This window comes from Monodon monoceros, unplaced genomic scaffold (genome assembly GCF_005190385.1).
Source record: "Monodon monoceros isolate NGI ecotype Baffin Bay Population unplaced genomic scaffold, NGI_Narwhal_1 Super_Scaffold_18, whole genome shotgun sequence".
NCBI lineage: Eukaryota > Metazoa > Chordata > Mammalia > Artiodactyla > Monodontidae > Monodon > Monodon monoceros.
The window spans coordinates 176,445,926-176,465,648 of record NW_021703774.1 but is presented as its reverse complement, the minus strand read 5'-3'; the positions used below and the strand labels follow the sequence as shown (position 1 = coordinate 176,465,648).

The 19,723-nt window shown below is 59.9% G+C and overlaps 1 protein-coding gene across 1 annotated transcript in view; it reads right to left on the bottom strand.

The window, feature by feature from the left end:
* Positions 1-19,476, bottom strand: part of PLEKHG5 (pleckstrin homology and RhoGEF domain containing G5) — a 29,151-nt gene extending 9,675 nt beyond the window's left edge. The window contains 4 exon segments of the mRNA XM_029229936.1: positions 78-180; positions 1,077-1,206; positions 18,459-18,535; positions 19,439-19,476. Coding sequence (XP_029085769.1) covers positions 78-180; positions 1,077-1,206; positions 18,459-18,535; positions 19,439-19,442 — 314 coding nt within the window. The 5' untranslated portion in view covers positions 19,443-19,476.
* Between the last annotated feature and the right edge of the window lie 247 nt (positions 19,477-19,723).

The window sequence follows — 19,723 nt, the reverse complement described above, 5'->3', positions numbered from 1 at the left end:
GGTCCCTGGCTCTGTGATCTGAGACCCAGCCTTGGGACCCCCCGGGTGTCTGCCGTGCCCACCAACCCCTCACCTACCCCTTGCCATCCACAGAGCTCTCTTCCTCCTCCTCTATGTCCACTGCAGGGCTGGTGCGCGGGGGGCATGACCGGGTGGACACATTCCGAGCCAGGACAGAGCCTTCGGTGTAAAGTGGGAGTGGGGTTGTGCCCACTCCCTCCCTGGCCCCCTCCTTAGCCTTCCAACACGACCGACTCCAGAGGGACCAGGGCCTGCTACCGACCTTCGGACCCCACCCCAAACTAGCCAGGGCCCCTCAGTTCTGTGAGGGGAGGGACTCAGTCACTGCTTATCATTATCCACCCCCAGACTCAAAAAGACACAAGGGCCCTGGGATGACACCCCAGGTGATGCCCTGCCCCCAGTACAAGTCTGCCTCAGTTTACCCATCTATTAAATAGGGATAAAGAAGCCCTGCCTCTGGGATTGTTGCAGGAAGGAACCAAAGTCCATGGCTCTTTCTTGCAGGCGTCCCCTCCCCCACCACACCCAAAGTCCCAGGAGGCCCTGGCAGAGGGGACGAGTCCTTTGGTCCCTCTGACCAGCTGGGAAAGTAGACCAGAGCCACCCCAGCACAGCCAGTTGGCAGTAGGCCGGGGCCAGGTCCCTTTTCAGCAGGAGGGGTTTCTTGTTTCCTGCTGCAAGTTCCTTCCGACCTGCCCATCCCCACTCCACCCTCTGCTCACTGGCTGCCTGGCTGGAGAATCTGCCCAGAGATCCCCTGCCCTCAGGACAAGAGGGCAGGGACAGAGGCGGGGGCAGCTGTGAGAGGTGCAGACCCATCGAGAAGGACCCGGCACCTGGTGGAGACAGACCTGCCTTCGACCTGGGCCGGTCCCCAACTTTTTCTCTTGTTAAAAAACTTGTGGAACAAAAGGGACGGCAGTGGACTTGGGTTTCATCGTTTACAGTCAACTCGTGTCCTTCTGATGGCCCTGTCGTGATGCCGACAGTTAGCAGGCCGCTGTGCCCCCAGGCAGGGAGCTCTAGGGGCTGGGCGCCCTCCCCGTGCTCACCTTGGGGGGGCAGGTCGAAGCGGACGTGCCCATCATAATGCATGGCACCGTGGAACTTGCTGTCACAGGCCTCGCAGAGGCTGAGGGGGCCCTGGCGGTGCAGCTGCTGGCAGTCGGCGTGGTGGCATATCTGTGAGGGGAAGGATGGGGGGGTGGGGTGGACCCAGACCACTGCAGTACACAGGGCTCCTGGCCCCTACGGGGGCGACTCTTCAGGTCCGACCATCCACGCCCCACAGAGTGCCCATCAAACGCTTCCCGAGCGCCTACTAGGTGTCCATTCTGGGAGATGCAGAGAAAGCAAAGCCCTGCCCGCAAGGAACGCGATGCCAAAGGGGAGACTTCAAGTAGGTAACCACGAGGCGGGTGCTCCCAGGGCCTCTTCTGGAGCGCACGCAGAAAGGACACCAAAAAGTGGAGCTGGGGCTGGCAGCTGGTTTGCCCAACTCCGTGTCTGAAACAGAATACCTCTCCCTCCTCCCTGCCCAGGGCCTCTGCCCTCGATTCTATGACCTGTGTGGCCCCCGAACAGCTGACCCCGCCTGGATTTCTAAGTTAGGGTGTGAAGGGGACTATGGAGGATTCAGGGAATGGTGTTGGCTTCTGGGTGCCTATGTGGTACCCAAGGCCCGTTGCTTAGTGACAGGATCCCAGACTTACCCAATCGCCCCAGGCTACTCTCATCCCCACCACCATGGATGACTGTCCTATCTTCTCCATCCCCCAACCCTCCCTAACTGACTCCCTACCAACCCGACTGCCTACTTTTCTAGGGAAACAGAAGGCATCAGGAGGCGGTCCATGAGCTCCTACCACCACATCCACCCCCCTGCCCCGGGCTACAGGGGCTTTGCCCTGCTCCAATCCCAGGCCAGTTTTCCACCGAAACCCCCCTCTCCAGCCTAAGAACCAGGACCCCGCTCAGCATTCATCCCTCTCACTGGATCATTCCCACGGGCAAACCAACCTGTTTCTCTCCTTCCCTTTACAGCTAAACTCACCCCTTCCTGTTCTTTCCTCCCATTACCCTCTATTTTCTTTCTCCCTGAATTTTTGTTTCAAAATATTTCAAACCTACAGAAAGTTATAAGAATAGTACAATGACATCCATACACCCTTCTGGCTTCCCTAGTTGTTCACATTTGCCACACTGGCTCATGACCCCCCTTCCCCTGGGGAGGAAATCATGACACCACCTGAGAACACAGACCTGCTCATGCAAAACCACAACACAACTGTCACACTTGGGAAACCGAGCAATGATACTCAGTCCACCTAGAGTCTACCTTGGCATTTTCCCAACTGTCTAAATAATGTCCTTTATAGATTTTTTTCCCCACATGGGATCCAATCAAGGTTCACATGTACATTTGGTTTTGTCTGTTTATCCCTTTAAGAATGAATGCCCGGGGACTTCCCCGGTGGCACAGTGGATAAGACTCCACGCTCCCAATGCAGGGGGCCCGGGTTTGATCCCTGGTCAGGGAACTAGATCCCACATGCATGCCTCACCTAGGACTTCGCATGCCACAACTAAAGAGCCTGTATGCCGCAACTAAGGAGCCTGCCCGCCACAACTAAGGAGCCCACGTGCTGCAACTAAGGAGCTGGCAAGCCGCAACTAAAGAGTCCACCTGCCACAACTAAGCCCCGGTGCAAAATAAATAAACATTAAAAAAAAAAAAAAAAGAATGAATGCCAGGACTTCCCTGGTGGTCTAGTGGTTGAGAATCCGCCTTCCAATGCAGGGGACGCGGGTTCGATCCCTGGTCAGGGAACTAAGGTCCCACATGCTGCGGGGCAACTAAGTTGGCATGCCACAACTGAGACCCGATGAGCCAAAAATAAATAAATAAATAAATATTAAAAAAAAAAAGAATGAACGCCCTAGTTTTTTTCCCCCGTCTTTCATGACACTGATATATTTGAAGCAGCCAGGCCAGCTGGCAGAAAGGTCCTCCACGTGGACTTGTCTGGAGGTCTGGGGTAGTTTCAGGCTGAGCATTTGGGCCAGGACGCCAGAGGGTGGACTGTGTCCTCCTCAGTGTGCCCTGGTGTCAGGTCACCTGGGGATCTCGCTGTACTTTGTAAAGTCGCATTCTCTCTTTGTAATGAGGAAGTCATCTTGGGGTGACACTTTGAGATACCCTGCTCCCCAGCAATCGCACACTCCAGGACTTTAGCCCTTGTTGATGGCTTTTGCCTAAATCAATTATTACTACGATGGCTGCAATTGGAGATTTTCTAATTCTTCCATTTTCCCACAGACCCTCTCCCATCAAGCTTTGGCCCCCTCCCCAACTCACTCTTCTCAGGTCCCCAATGATGTCCACGTTTCTGAGTCCTCTCGTCTGTTCTCCCAGGACCCAGCATTTGACACAGGTGGTCTCTTGGGAACCATTTCTTCCTCGGCCCCCAGGACCCGTGCTCTGCTGGTTCCCTCCCCTCTCAGTCCGCTTGCCTGCTTCCTGCTCTCGCACCATCCGTGGACCCCTTCTCATTTTATCCACGTCCACCCTCCAGTGACTCAGTCACTCTCATGGGGAGGGCTCCCACAGTGAACTCTCCAGTCGGGACCAAGCATCTCAAACTTAAAACGTCTGCACAGGGACTTCCCTAGTGGTGCAGTGGTTAAGAATCCACCTGCCAATGGAGACCCGGTCCAGGAGGATCCCACGTGCCTCGGAGCAACTAAGCCCATGCGCCACAACTACTGAGCCCGCAAGTCACAACTACTGAAGCCCACACGCCTAGAGCCCGTGCTCCGCAACAAGAGAAACCACCGCGATGAGACGCTCGCACACTGCAACAAGGAGTAGCCCCCGCTCGCGTAGAACTAGAGAAAGCCCATGCACAGCAACGAAAACCCAACCCAGACAAAAATAAATACATTTATTAAAAAAATAAAACGTCTGCATGAGCTCCTGAACTTTTTTCCACGCAGCACCGTCCATCTCAATTACTAGCAACGCCTTCCGGGGGTGGTGATGTTATGGGTTGAATTGTGTCCCTCAAAAAGACAGGTTCAGTCCTAACCCCCAGCACCACAGAACGTGACCTTATTGGAAAGATGGGCATTGCAGATGTCATTCGTTAAGTTGAGGTCATACTGGGGTATGCAATCATACAGCATAGAGTATGGAGTAACCGTATGACTACTGTCCTTAAAAGAAGAGAAGAGACACAGAGATGGGACACCCAGGGAGGAGGCCATGTGACAATGGAGGCAGCAACGAGACTGATGCATCTCCAAGCCGAGGAATACTGAGGAGCTCCTAGACGTGCCAGAAGCTGTGAGAAGCAAGGGAGGATCCTACCCTGGAGCCTTCAGCGGGAGCACGGCCTGCCCACACCTTAATTTCAGACTTCTGGCCTCAGAACTGAGAGAACAAGCTTCTGTTGCTCTAAAGCCACCCTGATCTGTTACGGCAGCCCCAGGAAAAGAATACATTAGGCCAAACACCTTGGGGACACCCATGATCTTTCTGTTACTCCCCCACTCAGGCAAACACTTCTGCGGGCTCCACCCACAGATATTAAATCCGTAGCTTCAACCCGGCCACCCTCTCCAGGCTACCTCAGGCCCCGGCCCCAGCCCCCAGGGCCTCTTAGCGGGGTGACAAGGCCTCAGAGCTGGTCTCCCTGCTCCCGCCCTTGACCCCAGTCTGCTCTCCGTGAGCGGCCACAGTGGACCCAGGTCAAAGAGGAGTCACACGTACCTCCTCAAAACCCCGCAGCGGCTGCCCATCTCCTGCCGAGGCTGGTGACCTCAGGGGCCTCCGGTCCTGCTCTCCCATCCTGGCTCTGTCCACCACGCCCACCAGCCTCCCGCCTTCCGATGTGCTTCTTCAGACATGCTCCACCGCTGAGCCTGGGCTTCTGCTAATCCGCCAGCCTGAAATGCTTTTCCTCAGATGCTGAGATAACCAACCAGCCGCCTCCCTTCCTGCAGACCTTCACTCACAAGTCCTCGTCTCACCCTTCTAAGGTTTCATTCCTCTGCACTCCCGGTCACCTCCTCCGCCCTGCCGCCCTTCTCTCCTGCAGGCTTCCCACTGGTGGACAGTCCGCGCGCTTCACTTTGTTGCCTCCACACCGCCAGCACTACAAGGACAGCAATTTTGGCCCATCGGGCTGGCTGCCTGGTCGCCAGTCCTAGCCGCTCAATAAATACTGGTTCAACTATTAAGTAGCGTGATGGAGGATCACTGGAGATCTTGGCTGGAGAGAGTCCGATCAGAGATTTTCAAGATGACAGACAGGGTGAGAATGGGTTAGACAGCAGAGAAAGTGGCCCGAGAGAGGAGGAAAGAGGGAGCTGAAAAAGTCTGATCATTGATAACATGGTCCTCATGTGCCTGGGGCTGCACTGGGGGAATCCTCATCCCAGAAGGTGGGGGCTACGATTGTCTGTACTTTACAGATGAGGAAAGTGAGGCTCAGAGTGGTTAAGTAACTTGTCTAAGGTCACACAGCCAGTGGAGTCAGGACTTGAACCCAGGGTATGTAGCTTCAGAGCCCACATTTTCACCACATTCACACCATCTCTTGGGTAGTGGAGAAGGGAGCGAGGAGTGGGGGAGGCTGGCTTCGGGCCAGCCTGGGGGGCTAAGGAGACAAGAGGAAATCAGTTACATTGAATAGCTTTATGGTTGATGTTTTGGCTCTTGTGTCCCTTCCACTCCTCCATCACACAGAAAGGGAACACGGACACAGAAATGACAGCTGGCAGGAGGCAGACTACAGAAGCCACTTGCTCCAGGGGGGTCTGGTTTCTGGGGGGCTGGGCCCTGGGCATTATGGCCCATATTCCCGATGGCAGCCTGAGCACCAGGCGCCCCACACTTCCACACCCTTCTTGAGGGGTCTTCAAGTGTGTTCTCGGTGCTGGAGGCAAGGGCGAGGGGTACTCTAAGCAGAGCAGCTGTTTCTATCTTCACTTGATCTACTGCTAAAGTGTGAGGACTCCCCTGGCGATCCAGTGATTAAGACCCCGCGCTTCCACTGCCGGGGGCACGGGTTCAATCCCTGGTCGGGGAACTAAGATCCTGCACGCTGCGTGGTGTGGCCAAAAGACTAAACAAACAAACAAACCAAAACTTTTTTTTTTTTTTTTTTTTTTTTTGCGGTACGCGGGCCTCTCACTGTTGTGGCCTCTCCCGTTGCGGAGCACAGGCTCCGGACGCGCAGGCCCAGCGGCCATGGCTCACGGGCCCAGCTGCTCTGCGGCATGCGGGATCTTCCCGGACCGGGGCACGAACCCGTGTCCCCGGCATCGGCAGGCGGACTCTCAACCACTGCGCCACCAGGGAAGCCCCCAAAACATTTTTTAAAAAGTGTGAAAACCCCTATTCTCCTCCATGGCTCTGCCCCCCACCCTCTGGCATCCCCGGGGCACTTCTGACACAGGGCCTAGCTTTGCACATGCTGGGACCCACGGCCGTGAGCATCAGTTCTTGACAACAAATCCGGGGAAAGCACTTGTCTTTTCCTCCCAGGAGTCCCACAGCCTGCCAGCTCGGCAGCCCTCTTACCCTCTGTGTCCAGCCTGGCAGCCAGGCTGGCACAGGTGCCCCCCTGACCCCTTCCAGGCCTCTCGCCATTTCCCTGACAGCTTCATTTTTCTGGTTCCAGGCTTGGCATTGGGCAGTGGGACTGCGGACCTACCAGCTGCCCAGGCCCTGGTCTCCTGCCTGGACACGGCAGGAGCCATGCTAGGTTGTAAGGGTTTGGGGGGGGCGGTCTCTGGGACCCTTGCAGCCCAAGTCCCTGGTTCTGTGCCACAATTTCATTTTTAAACCAATCCAGTATATAGATGGCAGATTTCACAAAGATTCACTCTTTAAGGCAGATTAAGCATTCAACAAATATTTATCAAGCACCTACTATGTACCCTGCCCTGCAAAGACACTGGGCTGGAGAGACTCGGGAATATTCATTTCCCAGCACCGTGGTGGGCCTTGTTTAACTCCGCCACAGCTTCTCCTTCTCCTCTTGCTACTACTATTACTACCAGACACTAATGCTAATAGTAACGACGGGAACCCAGCTGATGGCTGACCCTCTCTGCTCCCATCCTCCCAGCAGTCCCCAGGCTCAGGGACACCAGGGGCGATGTGAGTCAGGCCCAGGATCTGAAGCAGGTGAGTATTCAGCAGGTTTGGTTGAGGATGAAGTTCCGAGAACCCCCCTCGGGCGGGCAGAGCCCACACTGTTTGCTCCCCACCCCTTCTCTCACCTCCATCCCCTCCAGGGTTGGGGGTCTCCCCAGCACTATAGCAGGGCAGCCCCTTCCCAAAGCCAGATTCTTGGGCCTCTTCTCTCAGACCCAGGGTCTACTCCCCACCTCCTTGCTGCCCACCACGCCCACCCTCTGAGGGTAACAGCACCCCAGCCAGTCAGAGACGGATAGCAGGGTCCAGGACCAAAAGTCCCCAGGACTCAGCCAGAGAGGGGCAAGCCCACCAGATGGAACAGCCAGGTCACGCTGCATCTCCACAGGCAAAGAATGGACCACAATTTTACAAATAACGGGGGGCCGGGCCCTTTGGGGATCATGGTCTAGGCTGATCCCCACAGGGATGGGGGCACAAGAAGTCAGTCTTCCCTGTCACACCAGGGTGTTGGCCAGAGGCAGGAGTAGGAGGGGTGTGGGCAGGGCCTGGGCAGAGGAAGGAAAGGGGGAGGGGTGGCCCAGTCCAGGGCCTGGGACCCACAGGTGTGTCCGGAGTCAGGCCCAGACACAAAAGGCCAGGCGCTGGCGGTCTCCTCCGCTGCCTGGCACCCTTGGTGCCGGGGTGGGGGACACATCCCAGGGCCCCAGCCCCTCATCGCCCCCCGCACCCCCGCGGTGTGCACCCGGGGCAGGGGTCTCGGCCGCCTCCTGCCCATCCGCTTAGAGACGCGCGCGGACGAGGGCGCGCGCACCCGCCCCGGCCTCCCCGCCCGGCCCCCCGCTCCCCTACCTGGTCTTCCCCGTGGCGGCCGCGACCCCCCGCCCAGCCGGGCTCGGAGTCCCGGGAGGGCAGCCCGGGGCTCGGCCTGGAGGCCGCGCGGCGCCCGGAGACGCCGGGTCCCGTCCCCATGGCGGCCGGAGGAAGCGGCGGTCTGCGCCGCCCGCCGGACAAAGCGCGGAGCCCCGCTTCCTGCCATTGTGCGGCCGCGCCCGCCCGCTGAGCGCGCCGGGACCCCGGGGGCGGGGAACACCCACCCTCCCGCCCGCAGCCCGGCTCTGACCCCCGGCCCAAAGGTCCCGGGCTCAGAGGGTCCCTCCCGGACCTCCTCCTTCCTCCAGGGGAACTCCTTGGATGCTGGGGGCAGGGGGCCCGCCGGTGACAAACGCCCTCGCCTTGACTGCGGAATCCCGGCCCCCGCCCAGTCCCGCGGGCGCCCCACTCTGCTCAGACCTCCATCCCGACCCCAACGCAAACGGCTGGGGCACAGGAGATCCCTCCCGGCCGAAAGGGCATCTCAGTCCCTTCCCCCCAGCCCTGGGGACCCCCGCCCCAGAGCCTCAGCCCGGGGGACCTCTTCCCCCTCCCCTGAGGGAGCTCCCTTAATGCTGGCGGCAGAAAAGGGGGGACCGGGCCAGGGACACATCCCTCTCCGGGTCCTCAGACCCCCGCTCCCTGTCCAGCCCCGAGGACATCTGTCTCTGCTCTGACCACTGACTTCCCCGCCTCAGCCACAGCCGGCGCTCAGAGGCCCTCCTGAGGGTCCTCTTAGTGCCCGCCCACAATCCAAGCGATCCCCGGCTCAGAGCCTGAGCCCGGGGGACCCCCGCTCCCACTGCCCAGGCCAGTGGTGCTAGCAGAGGAGCAGAGGGGCGCCAGTGACCACAGGTGGAGGCGGCGGGCGGAAGGCAGGCGCGCGGGGCGGAGAGGGTAGTCCTTGGGGAGCCTCCAGGAGCACAGTGAGACGGGGGTGTCGCGGAAAACCCCGCAGCCCAACTCAGCTTTCTGTGAGGCCCCTGCTGCTGCGGGCTGGTCCCTCCGGCCCAGGGGCCACGCGGGAGCTTCCGGGTGCCCTACCGCCAGGGGGCGCTCATCAGAGACTGGCGAGGACGCCGACCAGGATTGGGGTGCCGGGGTCCCCACTGTAGGTTGTCAAAGCGCTTTTACACTCATTCCCGGGAGGCGGAGGCGGGCACTGTTATCTTCATTCATCGCGTGGCGGATAAAGTGAGGGAAAAGTCCACAGGCAGGACTGACACCCAGACTTTTGACTCTGAGGTTCTGGAATGGCCTCCCTGGGGAACTCCTCAGGACCCATGGGGGAGGGGGACATGCTGTCATCAGCCCCCCCCATCCCCTAGTCAGCTCCCCCTCAATCTGGTTCTGGGTGGAAAGAGGGTGGGAGAGCAGCAATTTATTCGGGCCAGGAGCTTTCCAGGACCCCCTCTGCTCCCAAATCCTGAGCCATCCCCCTGTCCACACCACTGGCAGATCTCTTGTAAACTAAAGCCTGATCATGTCACTCCCCCACAAACCCTCCTGTGGCTTCCCATCTTGCTTAAAATAAAATCCCAACTGTGGCCTGGCTCCTACCGTGCCGTCTGGCCAGTTCCACAGGGTGGTCCGCCGTGCTGGATTCCTTCATCCCTACAACTCACCAAGCTCAGAGCCTGCACCTCTGCATTCTCTGTCTGGGACACAATGTGCCCCTGATCTTCCAACAGCTGGCACTGGGCCCCACCTTAACTGCTACCTCCCAAGGAGGCCTTCACCCTTCTCTCAAAATAAATAGCCCCTTACCCTGGAACTCTCAAACCCCTTACACCGAATCATTTCCTCCGAAGCAGCTACTGCTAGCTGAAATTATTTTATTTCTTTGCTCACTTCTTGATTATCACTTTTCCCTGCTAGACTATCCTCTCCAGTGGCCAGGAGTCTTGGCTGTCTGGCCCACGCTTCATCCTCGGCACTTAGAATAGTCCTGGCCACCGTAGGTGCTCCGTGCAGACTAGATGATAAATGGATGAATGAAAGCGGAGGAAGGGGCTTCGTGCCAGAGGAGGCCACTGGGGCCTGAAAGGTCTTGGCCAGGATGTCCCTTTCTGTGGCCAACAGTCAACAAAGCTTTCCCCACTGCCTGTCCACAGGTTCTCTCCTTCCTCCTAGCATCCATGACCTTGGCTTGCTGGCCCCAGGCAGGTCCGTTTCCACCTCAAAGCTCGGAGGTGTTGCACATGCCCCCGCCCCAACTGCTGCCCCCCGTGGCCAGCCACTGAGCAGTCCCAAGTGCCCAGGCCTGTGCCAAGTCCTGTTCACTCTTCTAAAAGACCATAAGGAGGAAACACTGGTACTACCCCCATTCAACAAAGAAACTGAGGTTTGGAAAGGTAAAGTGACTTGTACTAACAGCAGATGCCCACTGGACCACTACCCATGTGCCTCAGGCACAGGGAAGGCATGGGGACATGAAGGCCAGCCAAGTGGTGGTTTGGGCAGCAGGGCCTTGAGGTCCACCCCCTTGGGGACAGGGCAGATCCCCAAGCCCACTGGCCTGGGGTAACCAGGTTGCATCAAGTGGAGACCATCAGGGCTCGGCCAGGACAGGTCACCAGAGGTCACCTGAGTGACCAGGTTCTGGCCACCCTGAATCATGCTCCTGCTTGGTCCTCCATCCAGGGCTGGGGCTGCTCCTTAGAAAGCCAGGGCCCTGTTGCCCCAGAGCCAAGAGTGCAGGGTCAAGGAACCTGCAGAGCAGGGGAGGAAAGGCACCCCAGGCCCCTGCACCAGGGGAGGGAGGAGGCCTCAGCAGGCTCTGAGGTCCCCACCTCCTCTCTACACAAGAGAGCTGAAATGGCCCATGCGCAGGCCCAAAAGGTCCCGGCCCCTGACTCCCTGGGGAGGGGGCCCCTCCCCAGCCCAGCCGCAGCTCCAGGCTCATGAGTCAGGACAGGCTTGTTGAAACCGATACCCAGAAACCAGATGCCGGGGTTGATGAATAATGGAGTCGCCAAGGCAGGAGCCCCCTCCCACTCCCGCCCAGCACCACCTCCCCAGCCCCAGAAAAGCAGAGGCCTGTGGGCATCCCCTCCCCCACAGTGGGCTGGGGCCCCAGCCTGGTCTGCAGTGGGAGAGGGAGCTCCTTGTCTAGGAGAGGTCACAGGTCTGGGCCAAGGTCTGGAGCCAGTTCTGTGCTCTGTCCACAGAAGACTGGCCTAGAACCAGGAGTTGGGGCTCCCTGGCCAGGGGGATACCCCTGCCCAGGGGCTCCCTATCCGAGCTAAGCTCCCCTGGGAGACTACGAGCCCCAGGGCCCCATCTGGTACCTTGGAAATCCAGGGGCGGAGGCCGCACGCGTGGATACGTCGACCAGTGGGGAGCCAGCTCTGCCAGGCTGCTCTCCTGCTCCCAGCGGCCCACCTGGCTCCTCCCTTCCCCTAGGCCTCGGCCTCACCCCTCATCCTCGGGTTCTGGGGTCCACCCGGATGCAGAGCCTGCCCTAAGGCCCTGCCCTGTGCAGGGCAGATGGCAGGGGTGTAGAGCACCTCTCTGCAGGCCAGCCCTACTGCACCAGCTGCAGAAGCCAGCAAGGCCCCTTCCTCCCCAGGGAGCCGAACAGCTGGGACTGGTCGGTGCTAGGGGGAGAAGGAAAGGCTGTGGTTCATGAACTTCACCTCCTGCTCAGTCCCTGCACAGATGTGCCAGATCCTGGAGCCAGGACCCCGGCGTGGCAGCCTGTGCCCTTCTCCTGGCGCCTCTTTCTTCAGAGCCACACAAAAGGCTCCTTGGGAGGGAGTGGGGCAGAGAGCACGGGAGTGGGGCAGAGAGCACAGGCCTGGGCTGCGGGAGAACTGCTTCTGGGGCCCATCTACCCCTCTGCCCTTCCCCACCTGTGTGAAGAGGGCACTGGCCAGTTCTCTAGAATTTTCTATCTAGGGATGGCTGCTGGGTCCCATTGTGTGCCTGGACTCTGGCAAAGGGGCAGAGAAATAGTGAGATCCTCCTAGAGCCCCCCAAACCTGGGGAAGGCAATGGAGGAATCTGTGGGGCCCCGGGCCCCCTGGGCCTCCAAGTCCTCAGTCTTTCATCAAGGTGGGCCAGGGCCTCTCCTGGCTTCATGGGTCCTGTCCCTCTGCCCTTCCCCCTAGCGGGGGCCAGGCTTGGCCCAGGCTGCCTGAGGTGCAGACTCTCGCGCCCCCTGCCGGCCTCGAGAGGGCTTTCCGCCTGGGACCGACTCGGACGCCCAGATGGGGCAAGGTCGCCGAAACCGCCCAACCAAGCCGCGCCAAAGCCCCTTCAGATGCCCTCGCCCCACCAGCAGCCCTCACACCAGGGCTGGGGCCCTGCAGACTCCTCACGACCATGTCTCCCAGCCGACCGCACCCTAGAGTCACTGTGGAGGCGGGCGCTGGAGCCCATTCCACCCTCAAGTAAGCGGAGGCAGAGCCAGTGGCGCCCATCGACACCCACCTGCTGGCCTAGGACTGTGCGGGACCCTCCACCCAGGGTTCTGTCCATTCATTCAGGGAGAGTCTTGGCGCCCGGACCCACCCCCGTCCGGACCCCAGCTTCCCCGTGAGACTCACCTAGGGACAAGGTTCTCCTCCCCAGTGGCTGGGGCTCGGGCCAAGGCTGCCAGAGTCCGACGGGCCCGCAGGGAAAGGGGGACTGGAGCCGCCCGGCGGGCTCGGTCCTCTCTGCGCCGGCTAGGGGCGCTGGGCGTAGGGGAATTACGGTAGGCCGGCGCGGGCGCTACCACCTGGGCGGGCCGGGACGTACCATCGGCGCGCCCGGCTGGGAAGGGGGAGGGTCTGCAGTCCCGGGAAGGGCCCGGCGCCCCACCCGGCGGCCCAGGGGGGTGGCAGGAGGGACGGCCGGCGCTTGGAGCTAATCTAGGGTCCGCGCTGTGGACAGAGGGGAGGAGGCGCTTGTCACTGTTTCCGAGGGGGCTGCCCTTTACAGACCTGCGGAAAGTTCAAAGTCTGTAGTCTTTAACCTGGGCTTGAAGACCCGAGCTCGCCCGCCCCCGCCTAGGGCCCGCGGCGGGACGCTGCCCCCCGGGGTCCAGGCGGGGGTGGGGGGGACCCGCAGGCCCAGCCCGTCCCGGGAATCGCCCCAAGCCAGGCTCGCTTCCGCTGGATTCTGAACGGCGCCCTCCACGGCGCCTGAGAAACGGGCCCGCCTTGCTCCGTGCCTCCCTCTTTTTTCCTGGCCCACGCCTAGCAGGTCCTGAAAAAGGGGGCCATTCCGCCCTTTGGTGGTTCCCAGCATCTTGAGTTTAGAATAACTCTGCCCTCAGGACTGGAGGTGGAGATAGTGTCTGGGGACACAGGGATCCCACTGAGAAGGCAGGCCACCCAGCCCCAGGCACACCTCCCCGCTTCCCTACTAGCAGATGGGCGTGGTTGGACTGGGACCCCCGCGGGAGCCTCTGGGTTCAGGCCTACCTGCATTTTGCCAATTCTAGACCACCTCCGTCAGGCCCCTCACCAGGCCTGGGCCTCCAGGCTGCTGGAGCCCCCTCCTAATGGGAGCTACCCTCCTTGTCAGCACTGACCTTTCTGGGGCTGGTCCACACCAGAGTAGCTCATCTCCGCCAGGTAGCATGAGGTGGGTCCTCTGTCTCTGCCTCTTGGGCACCCCAGGCCTTCACCTTCTCCCCTCCAAATTACTTAGCCAAAGCCCCCAAATTCCCCTTGCATTGCTCCTCTGGTCCTGCCCCATTCTCCAGCTGCACACTGGACTGCCCCCTGTCTACAGCTGACTAGCATCTCCACAGACCAGCCACCTCCAGAGATCCCCAGAATCTGGCCATTCTCAAGGGCACCCTGGCTGGCCTCCTACCTCTTACCCCCAAAGCATTGCCCAGGAGAATAGGTCACTCCCTCTCCCATTATTCACTACATCCTGCCCATTCTTTCTCCACAAGGACCTCAGATCCACCCCTTCCTCTGCCCTGTGGCCACTGGTCTTCATCTGACAACCCCTCCCCTAGACACACACACCACCCTCCCGACTCATCCCTGCCACCTCACAGCCCACTGTTAAGCTGGAAGAGAGCTCTGAAGTCATCAACTTGAATCTCCACTCTCTCCACTTAAATACTTCTAGGGGTACTCACTGTCTATACATCAGGGAACAGCTTCAGCCGTTGGAAACTCTTGCCTATACTGAACCAAAGCTCACCTCCCTGCCAGGCCCCTTGGGACCCATGCAGAAAAACTCACCTCCCTTTCCTCCTGACAGTTCCTTAGACATGGTAGGCTCTGAGGACAGACAGACCTGGTTGAGTTCTGGCCTTGCCTGGGCAAGTCATCGCACCTCCCTGTTTCTCAGTGTCTTGTCTCTAAAATGGAGATGGGGTGGTCCCTACTGCACAGGGTGCGGGTGAGGACTAGATGAGGTCCCTGTGGTGAGGCACTAAAGCAGGGCCTGGCACACAGTAGGTGCTGAGTAAATGGCGGCTGCTAGAACTAATACCTTTAAGGATGATGCCCTAGGGTCCCATCTCCAGGATAAACACCCCCAAGTCTTCTGTCCCCTCAAATGTGGTCCCCTAGGCCAGTGTCAGCCCTCCTCCATGTCCCCTTGTGACCCGAGGTGCCCTGTACAGACTTTCATCAGAGTGCCCAGCTCAAGGGAGCCCAGACTCTGCCCCGTGGTTAACTTGCAGCAGGGCGGGGTCACCCACCGTGTCATCACCCGGCACCCTGGGACAGAGGGAGCAAACACTTCCTCCGTCTCCCCGACAGGACACCTGCCCTGGGAACTGGACAGATGTGCAATAAACATTTGTCTGGCTGGGTGGGGTTGGCTGGGGTCTGGGATGGAACCCAAGGAGGTCTCAGATCTCAGGGAGGGGAAGGAGGACACGCACGAGGTCTAGGGGTTTCTCTCCCCCTGCAAGGAAGATGGACACGTGGTTGCAGATAGCACCCTCTTGAACACCTGCAGGAAGCCACCCTGCGCTAAGCAGTTGGCATGGAAGCCCTCTTTCACCCTTGCTGCAGCCTGAGAATCCTCAGTTTCCAGATGAGGAAACTGAGGCTCAAAGAGGTGTAGTGACTTGCCCAGGGTCATGCAGCGGGAAAGGGGTGGGCTGTGACCCTGGAGCTCCCAGGTATGGGCTACTCTATACATCTTCATCCTGGGGAAGGGTAGGGACACACCTTCCCTCCAGTCATCCCCAAGGCAGGTAATCCAGACACCTCACCTGGACATCAGGGTGTTCCCTCTTCAGCTTTGCCTCCCTTTCCCCAGCCCCTCCTCAGCCCTGCTCGCTCCTTACATCCTCAGAAAGCCTCCTGGCTCACTCAGCTTTCTTCCAGCTCAATACCCCCTCATTTCTCTGGGCACCAGCAGCCTCCTCCAGGAAGCCCATCCTGGTTACCCCCATCCCTCTAGAATGAACTCCAGGGACAGGAGGTAGGGGTGAGGTGGCTGATTTATCTCAAAAGCCCCAGCACCTAGGAGAGGCTCAAATAAAACCTCAAGGGTGGGGCTTCCCTGGTGGTGCAGTGGTTAAGAATCCACCTGCCAATGCAGGGGACACGGGTTTGAGCCGTGGTCCGGGAAGATCCTACATGCCATGGAGCAACTAAGCCCGTGCGCCACAACTACTGAGCCTGAGTTCTAGAGCCTGCGAGCCACAACTACTGAGCCCACGTGCCACAACTACTGAAGCCCATGCACCTAGAGCCCAGGTTCCGCCAACAAGAGAAGCCACCGCAATAAGAAGCCTGAGCACCGCAATGAGGAGTAGCCCCCGCTCGCCTCAACTAGAGAAAGCCCGTGCGCGCGCAACAAAGACCCAACGCAGCCAAAAATATAAATAAATAAATAAACAAACAAACAAAAAAACCCTCAAGGGTGGGCCCGGAAGTGGAAGGGTCAAGCCCTGTTGGAAGATGGCCCTTCAGGGTAGCCTGGGGGGCCAGTTTGACAAACCCAAGTCCTCACTTCCCTCCTCCTCCCAGTGGGGCTGGGATGCAGCTCCAGGAGGGCAGAACTTTTGTTCCCTGGAGATCTCCAGGGCCTAGAACCAGGCCTGGCACAGCAGGTGCTTAAAGCTGATTTGGTGAATGAATAAATGACGTCATCTCCTTCAGAAAGCTAGTCACATCCTGCTAGCCGTTCCTCGAATGGCTGGGGAGGAGAGGGAGAACGATGCTCTCCGTCTCACTCCAGGCCAAGCTGTGCCAGTCATGCTGTGTGATGTGGGCAAGTTCTTTCATCTCTCTGAGCCTCAGTTTCCTTATGTTTCACGTGGGAATAATAATAATCCATTTCTTCTGAGGTTCCCTCGAGGGTTCAGTGAGACAAGCATGAGGGCCCAACAACCTGCCTGCTGGTTATTATTATCACCAACAATAGGATATTCTGGAACTTCCCTGGTGGTCCAGTGGTTGGGACACTGCGCTTCCACTGCAGGGGGCACGGGTTCGATCTCTGGTCGGGGAACTAAGATCCTACGTGCCACACGGTGTGGCCAGAAAATAGAAAACAACAATAGGATATTCTTCTCTCCTCCTTCTCACCAAACCTGGGTGTCATTCACCTCCTCTCACCCTCTGCTCCAGCCTGCTCATACCCTTGGCAAGACCTGCCTCCCACCCCTTCTTTCCTGCCTCTGCACTTCTGCCTGTGGCAGTCCCCCCTTCCTGGAGGGCCCTTGCCTTCTGCTCTGCCTATCCACGTTTTCACTTCCACCAGAGGTCACCTCCTCCAGGATGTCCTCCCTGACTAGCCCTTCTCCCTCTGATGGCTCAGGCATCCTTGTCCCCCAAGTCTGTGTCATTTGTCCCAGAGTGGGTCCCACCAGTGATAGGACTTGGGCTCTCCCCCTGCAGGCTGGGTGACCCTCTGGCTGCTGATGCCAATGTCAGCCATGCTGAGCTGCAGGCAGCCCAGGGCTGGGACCTGGAAGCTGCAGAGGGCCCACACATGCTCTGACACCAGCTCTCATCTCACAGGCCTCACCCCTCACCCTTCCCGCGGCAGCTTGTGGGCCCGCCCCAGGAGGAGCAGCTGCCCACAGGAGAGGCTGCGACAGTGTGGCCTGGCCCCCTTTGTCATCCCTGCGGGTCAGGCAGAGGGCCCAAGGCTTCGCAGGCCCCTGGCAGGATGTAACTGAGGATAACTGAGGCCAGTTTGTTGCCAGGAGCCCCCATATGGGGGAGAGGCAACCAGCCAACACCAGAGCCCCGATGCCAGGCACCATCCGTGCCAGCAGATTGCATCTGACATCACAGCCACCCCCCTGCCTGGTGACCACGGCAACTGGAAGCCTCCCCCTCCTCTCCCCGCCCGCGGAACAGTCCTCCACGTTCCTTCTAACCGTGGTCTTCCTGTGCAGAATGTAAGCGCGTGTGTCTGGATGGAGGGGGTAACAGGGTGGCATTTTTAATTTCCTGCAGCTGGCAGAGCTGAGCTACACAGTGGTTAGAAACAGGGCTCTGGCACCATACAGATCTGGGTTCTGGGTTCCAATCTCAGCTCTACCACATCCTAGCGATGTGTTCTTAGGTGGGCTGCTACCTCTCAACTATAAATGAGAATAATGACAGGACAGATGTCAGAAGGCCAGAGGGAGGAGACAGAGTCCTCAGTGCCCACAGTGAGTTGTGGCAGTTACAACTATTGTCACTCAAATGCGTGCTGGGAAGGGCCAAACCTGGGTTCAAACCCTTGCTCGGTCTCTCCTGAGCTGTGGGGCCTCCTCCAAGTCACAGGACCTCTCTGAACCTTGGTATCTTCATCTGGAAAACAGGGCAATGACCGACACCTTCCCAGCAGAGCTGCCACAGCACAGAAGGCACAGAGCCCAGCACAAACCAGGCAGAAGTGCCCCGCCATCACTGCTATCCTTATCCCTCTTGTTTTGTCCACTCGTAGCTCCCAAGACCTGACACTCCACGACCAGTTGGTCCCTTCTTCCCTTTGTCATCCCCAGGCCCATAGTCACTATCACAAAGTCCCAAAGTGTCCCTGACCCATGCCCAGGCCTGAAGAGTGGCCTGGTGCCCCAGGAAGAGTGCCCATTGGACACTGGAATGGAACCTTGGTGGAGGGCGGGACGGGGGGTGTCCCTTCTTGCTGATTCTCAGTTTCTTCATCTGTGACATAGAGCGGCAGCTCCTGTCACCTCAGGGCTGTAAGGACTGCAGTGCAGGAAAGGGCTCTGGGGCACCCCTGCTCCAGCTGCCCTTGCAGAAGTCCCCCCCGCTCCACTGTTTCTGAACTGGGGTCAGCCCCTCTGCCTCCTAAGCCAGCCACCCTGCGGCCCTGCCCACCCCTGAACCCACACGACCCTGTAGCCAGGCCAGCTGCACCCCTGCCAGGGCCCTGTGGATTTCCGGGCCTGGACAGAGAGTGCAGTTAGAGCCCTGTCCCCTCTGCCCCCAGCTGCTCCCAGGCCCTCCAGCCACCCTACCTTAGCCGCCCGCCCCTTGTCCATGCAGTCGGGGTTCTGACAGCACAGCCCCTTCTCTTCAGCCAGGCTCCGGTCTTCTGCAAAGGAGAGAAGAGGGTTACTAGTCGGGCGGGGCCCAGGGAGGGTGCGCCCCAGGCTGGGGCACCCAGGCTCCCCGGGGCCCCAGGAGCCTCCTGACCAGAGGATGGGTGGGGCCGTCTCCTCAATGCACCCTTCAAAGGAGGGCAGTGTCCCTTTCTCTTTTAAATGCCAACTTATCTGCACGGGAATCTGTTAGCAGAGCCCTTTTCTTGTAGCAGCTCCCCAGGGAAAGTATCCAGATTCCAGGGGGAGAAAACGTCTTTGGAAATGAGCAGCTCCCTCTCTCTGTACCACTAGTCTGGGGAGGGGGTGGCTCAGTGACCTTGGGGCCCCAGGGTTCCTGGGGGATCCCTGCAAGACTATGGGAGGAAGGGGGATGCGATGGGCCCAAGATCCCTTCCTACCCCTGTCCTCCACATCGCTGCCTCTATTGATGGTCTCCCCCACAAAATCCTGGGGTGGTCCCCCTCACCCGCTGTCCGTCTTTGACCCAGCATTTGGTCTCCTCCAAGCTAGCTGCCTCTCCTCCTGGGGCGCAGCAGCGGAGGGGACAAGGAAGGGGGGAAAAGAGGCTGCCCGCCCCGGTCAGCTTGCAGGGCCAGGGGAAGGGGTGATGAAGCGCGCCCCGACACGGGGCACAGTTTGGACCCCCGCATCCCTGATTCCGAGACCGGCGTCTACCTCCCACCGCGAGCAGGCCTTCCCCAAAGGAGACGGCAGGCTGAGCCCCCGCCTGCCGAGGGGAAGGAGCTGGCCCTGCCCTCCCATTGATCCTCCCCCGCCCCAAACTCTCCGGCCTGCCCGCGATGCCCCTCGCCCGCGCCCTCCCCGAGCCGGCGCGGAGGCGGCCAGGCCCGCCGGCCTGCATGGCGAGGCCCGGCCGGGGGCCCCGCACTCACCCATGGAAGAGGCGCCGGGAGGCCGGGAACGCGGGCGGTGCGGGGGGCGCCGCGGGCCGGCCGGGGGCGAGCGCAACGGCGGCGTGGGGCGGACGCCGGCCGAGCGCCGGGGGAGAGGCCGGAGCGCCGCGGCCGCGGGACCCTCTGCGGCTAGAGGCGGGGCGGGGCAGGTGGGCGGTGGGAGGAGCCGAGCGGCGGCCCCGCCTGCGGAGGGCGGGACTCCGTGCCCCGCCCCCTGCGCCCCTCAGCCTGGACCCCCGCTGGGCAGAGCCTGCCCCCGGGTGC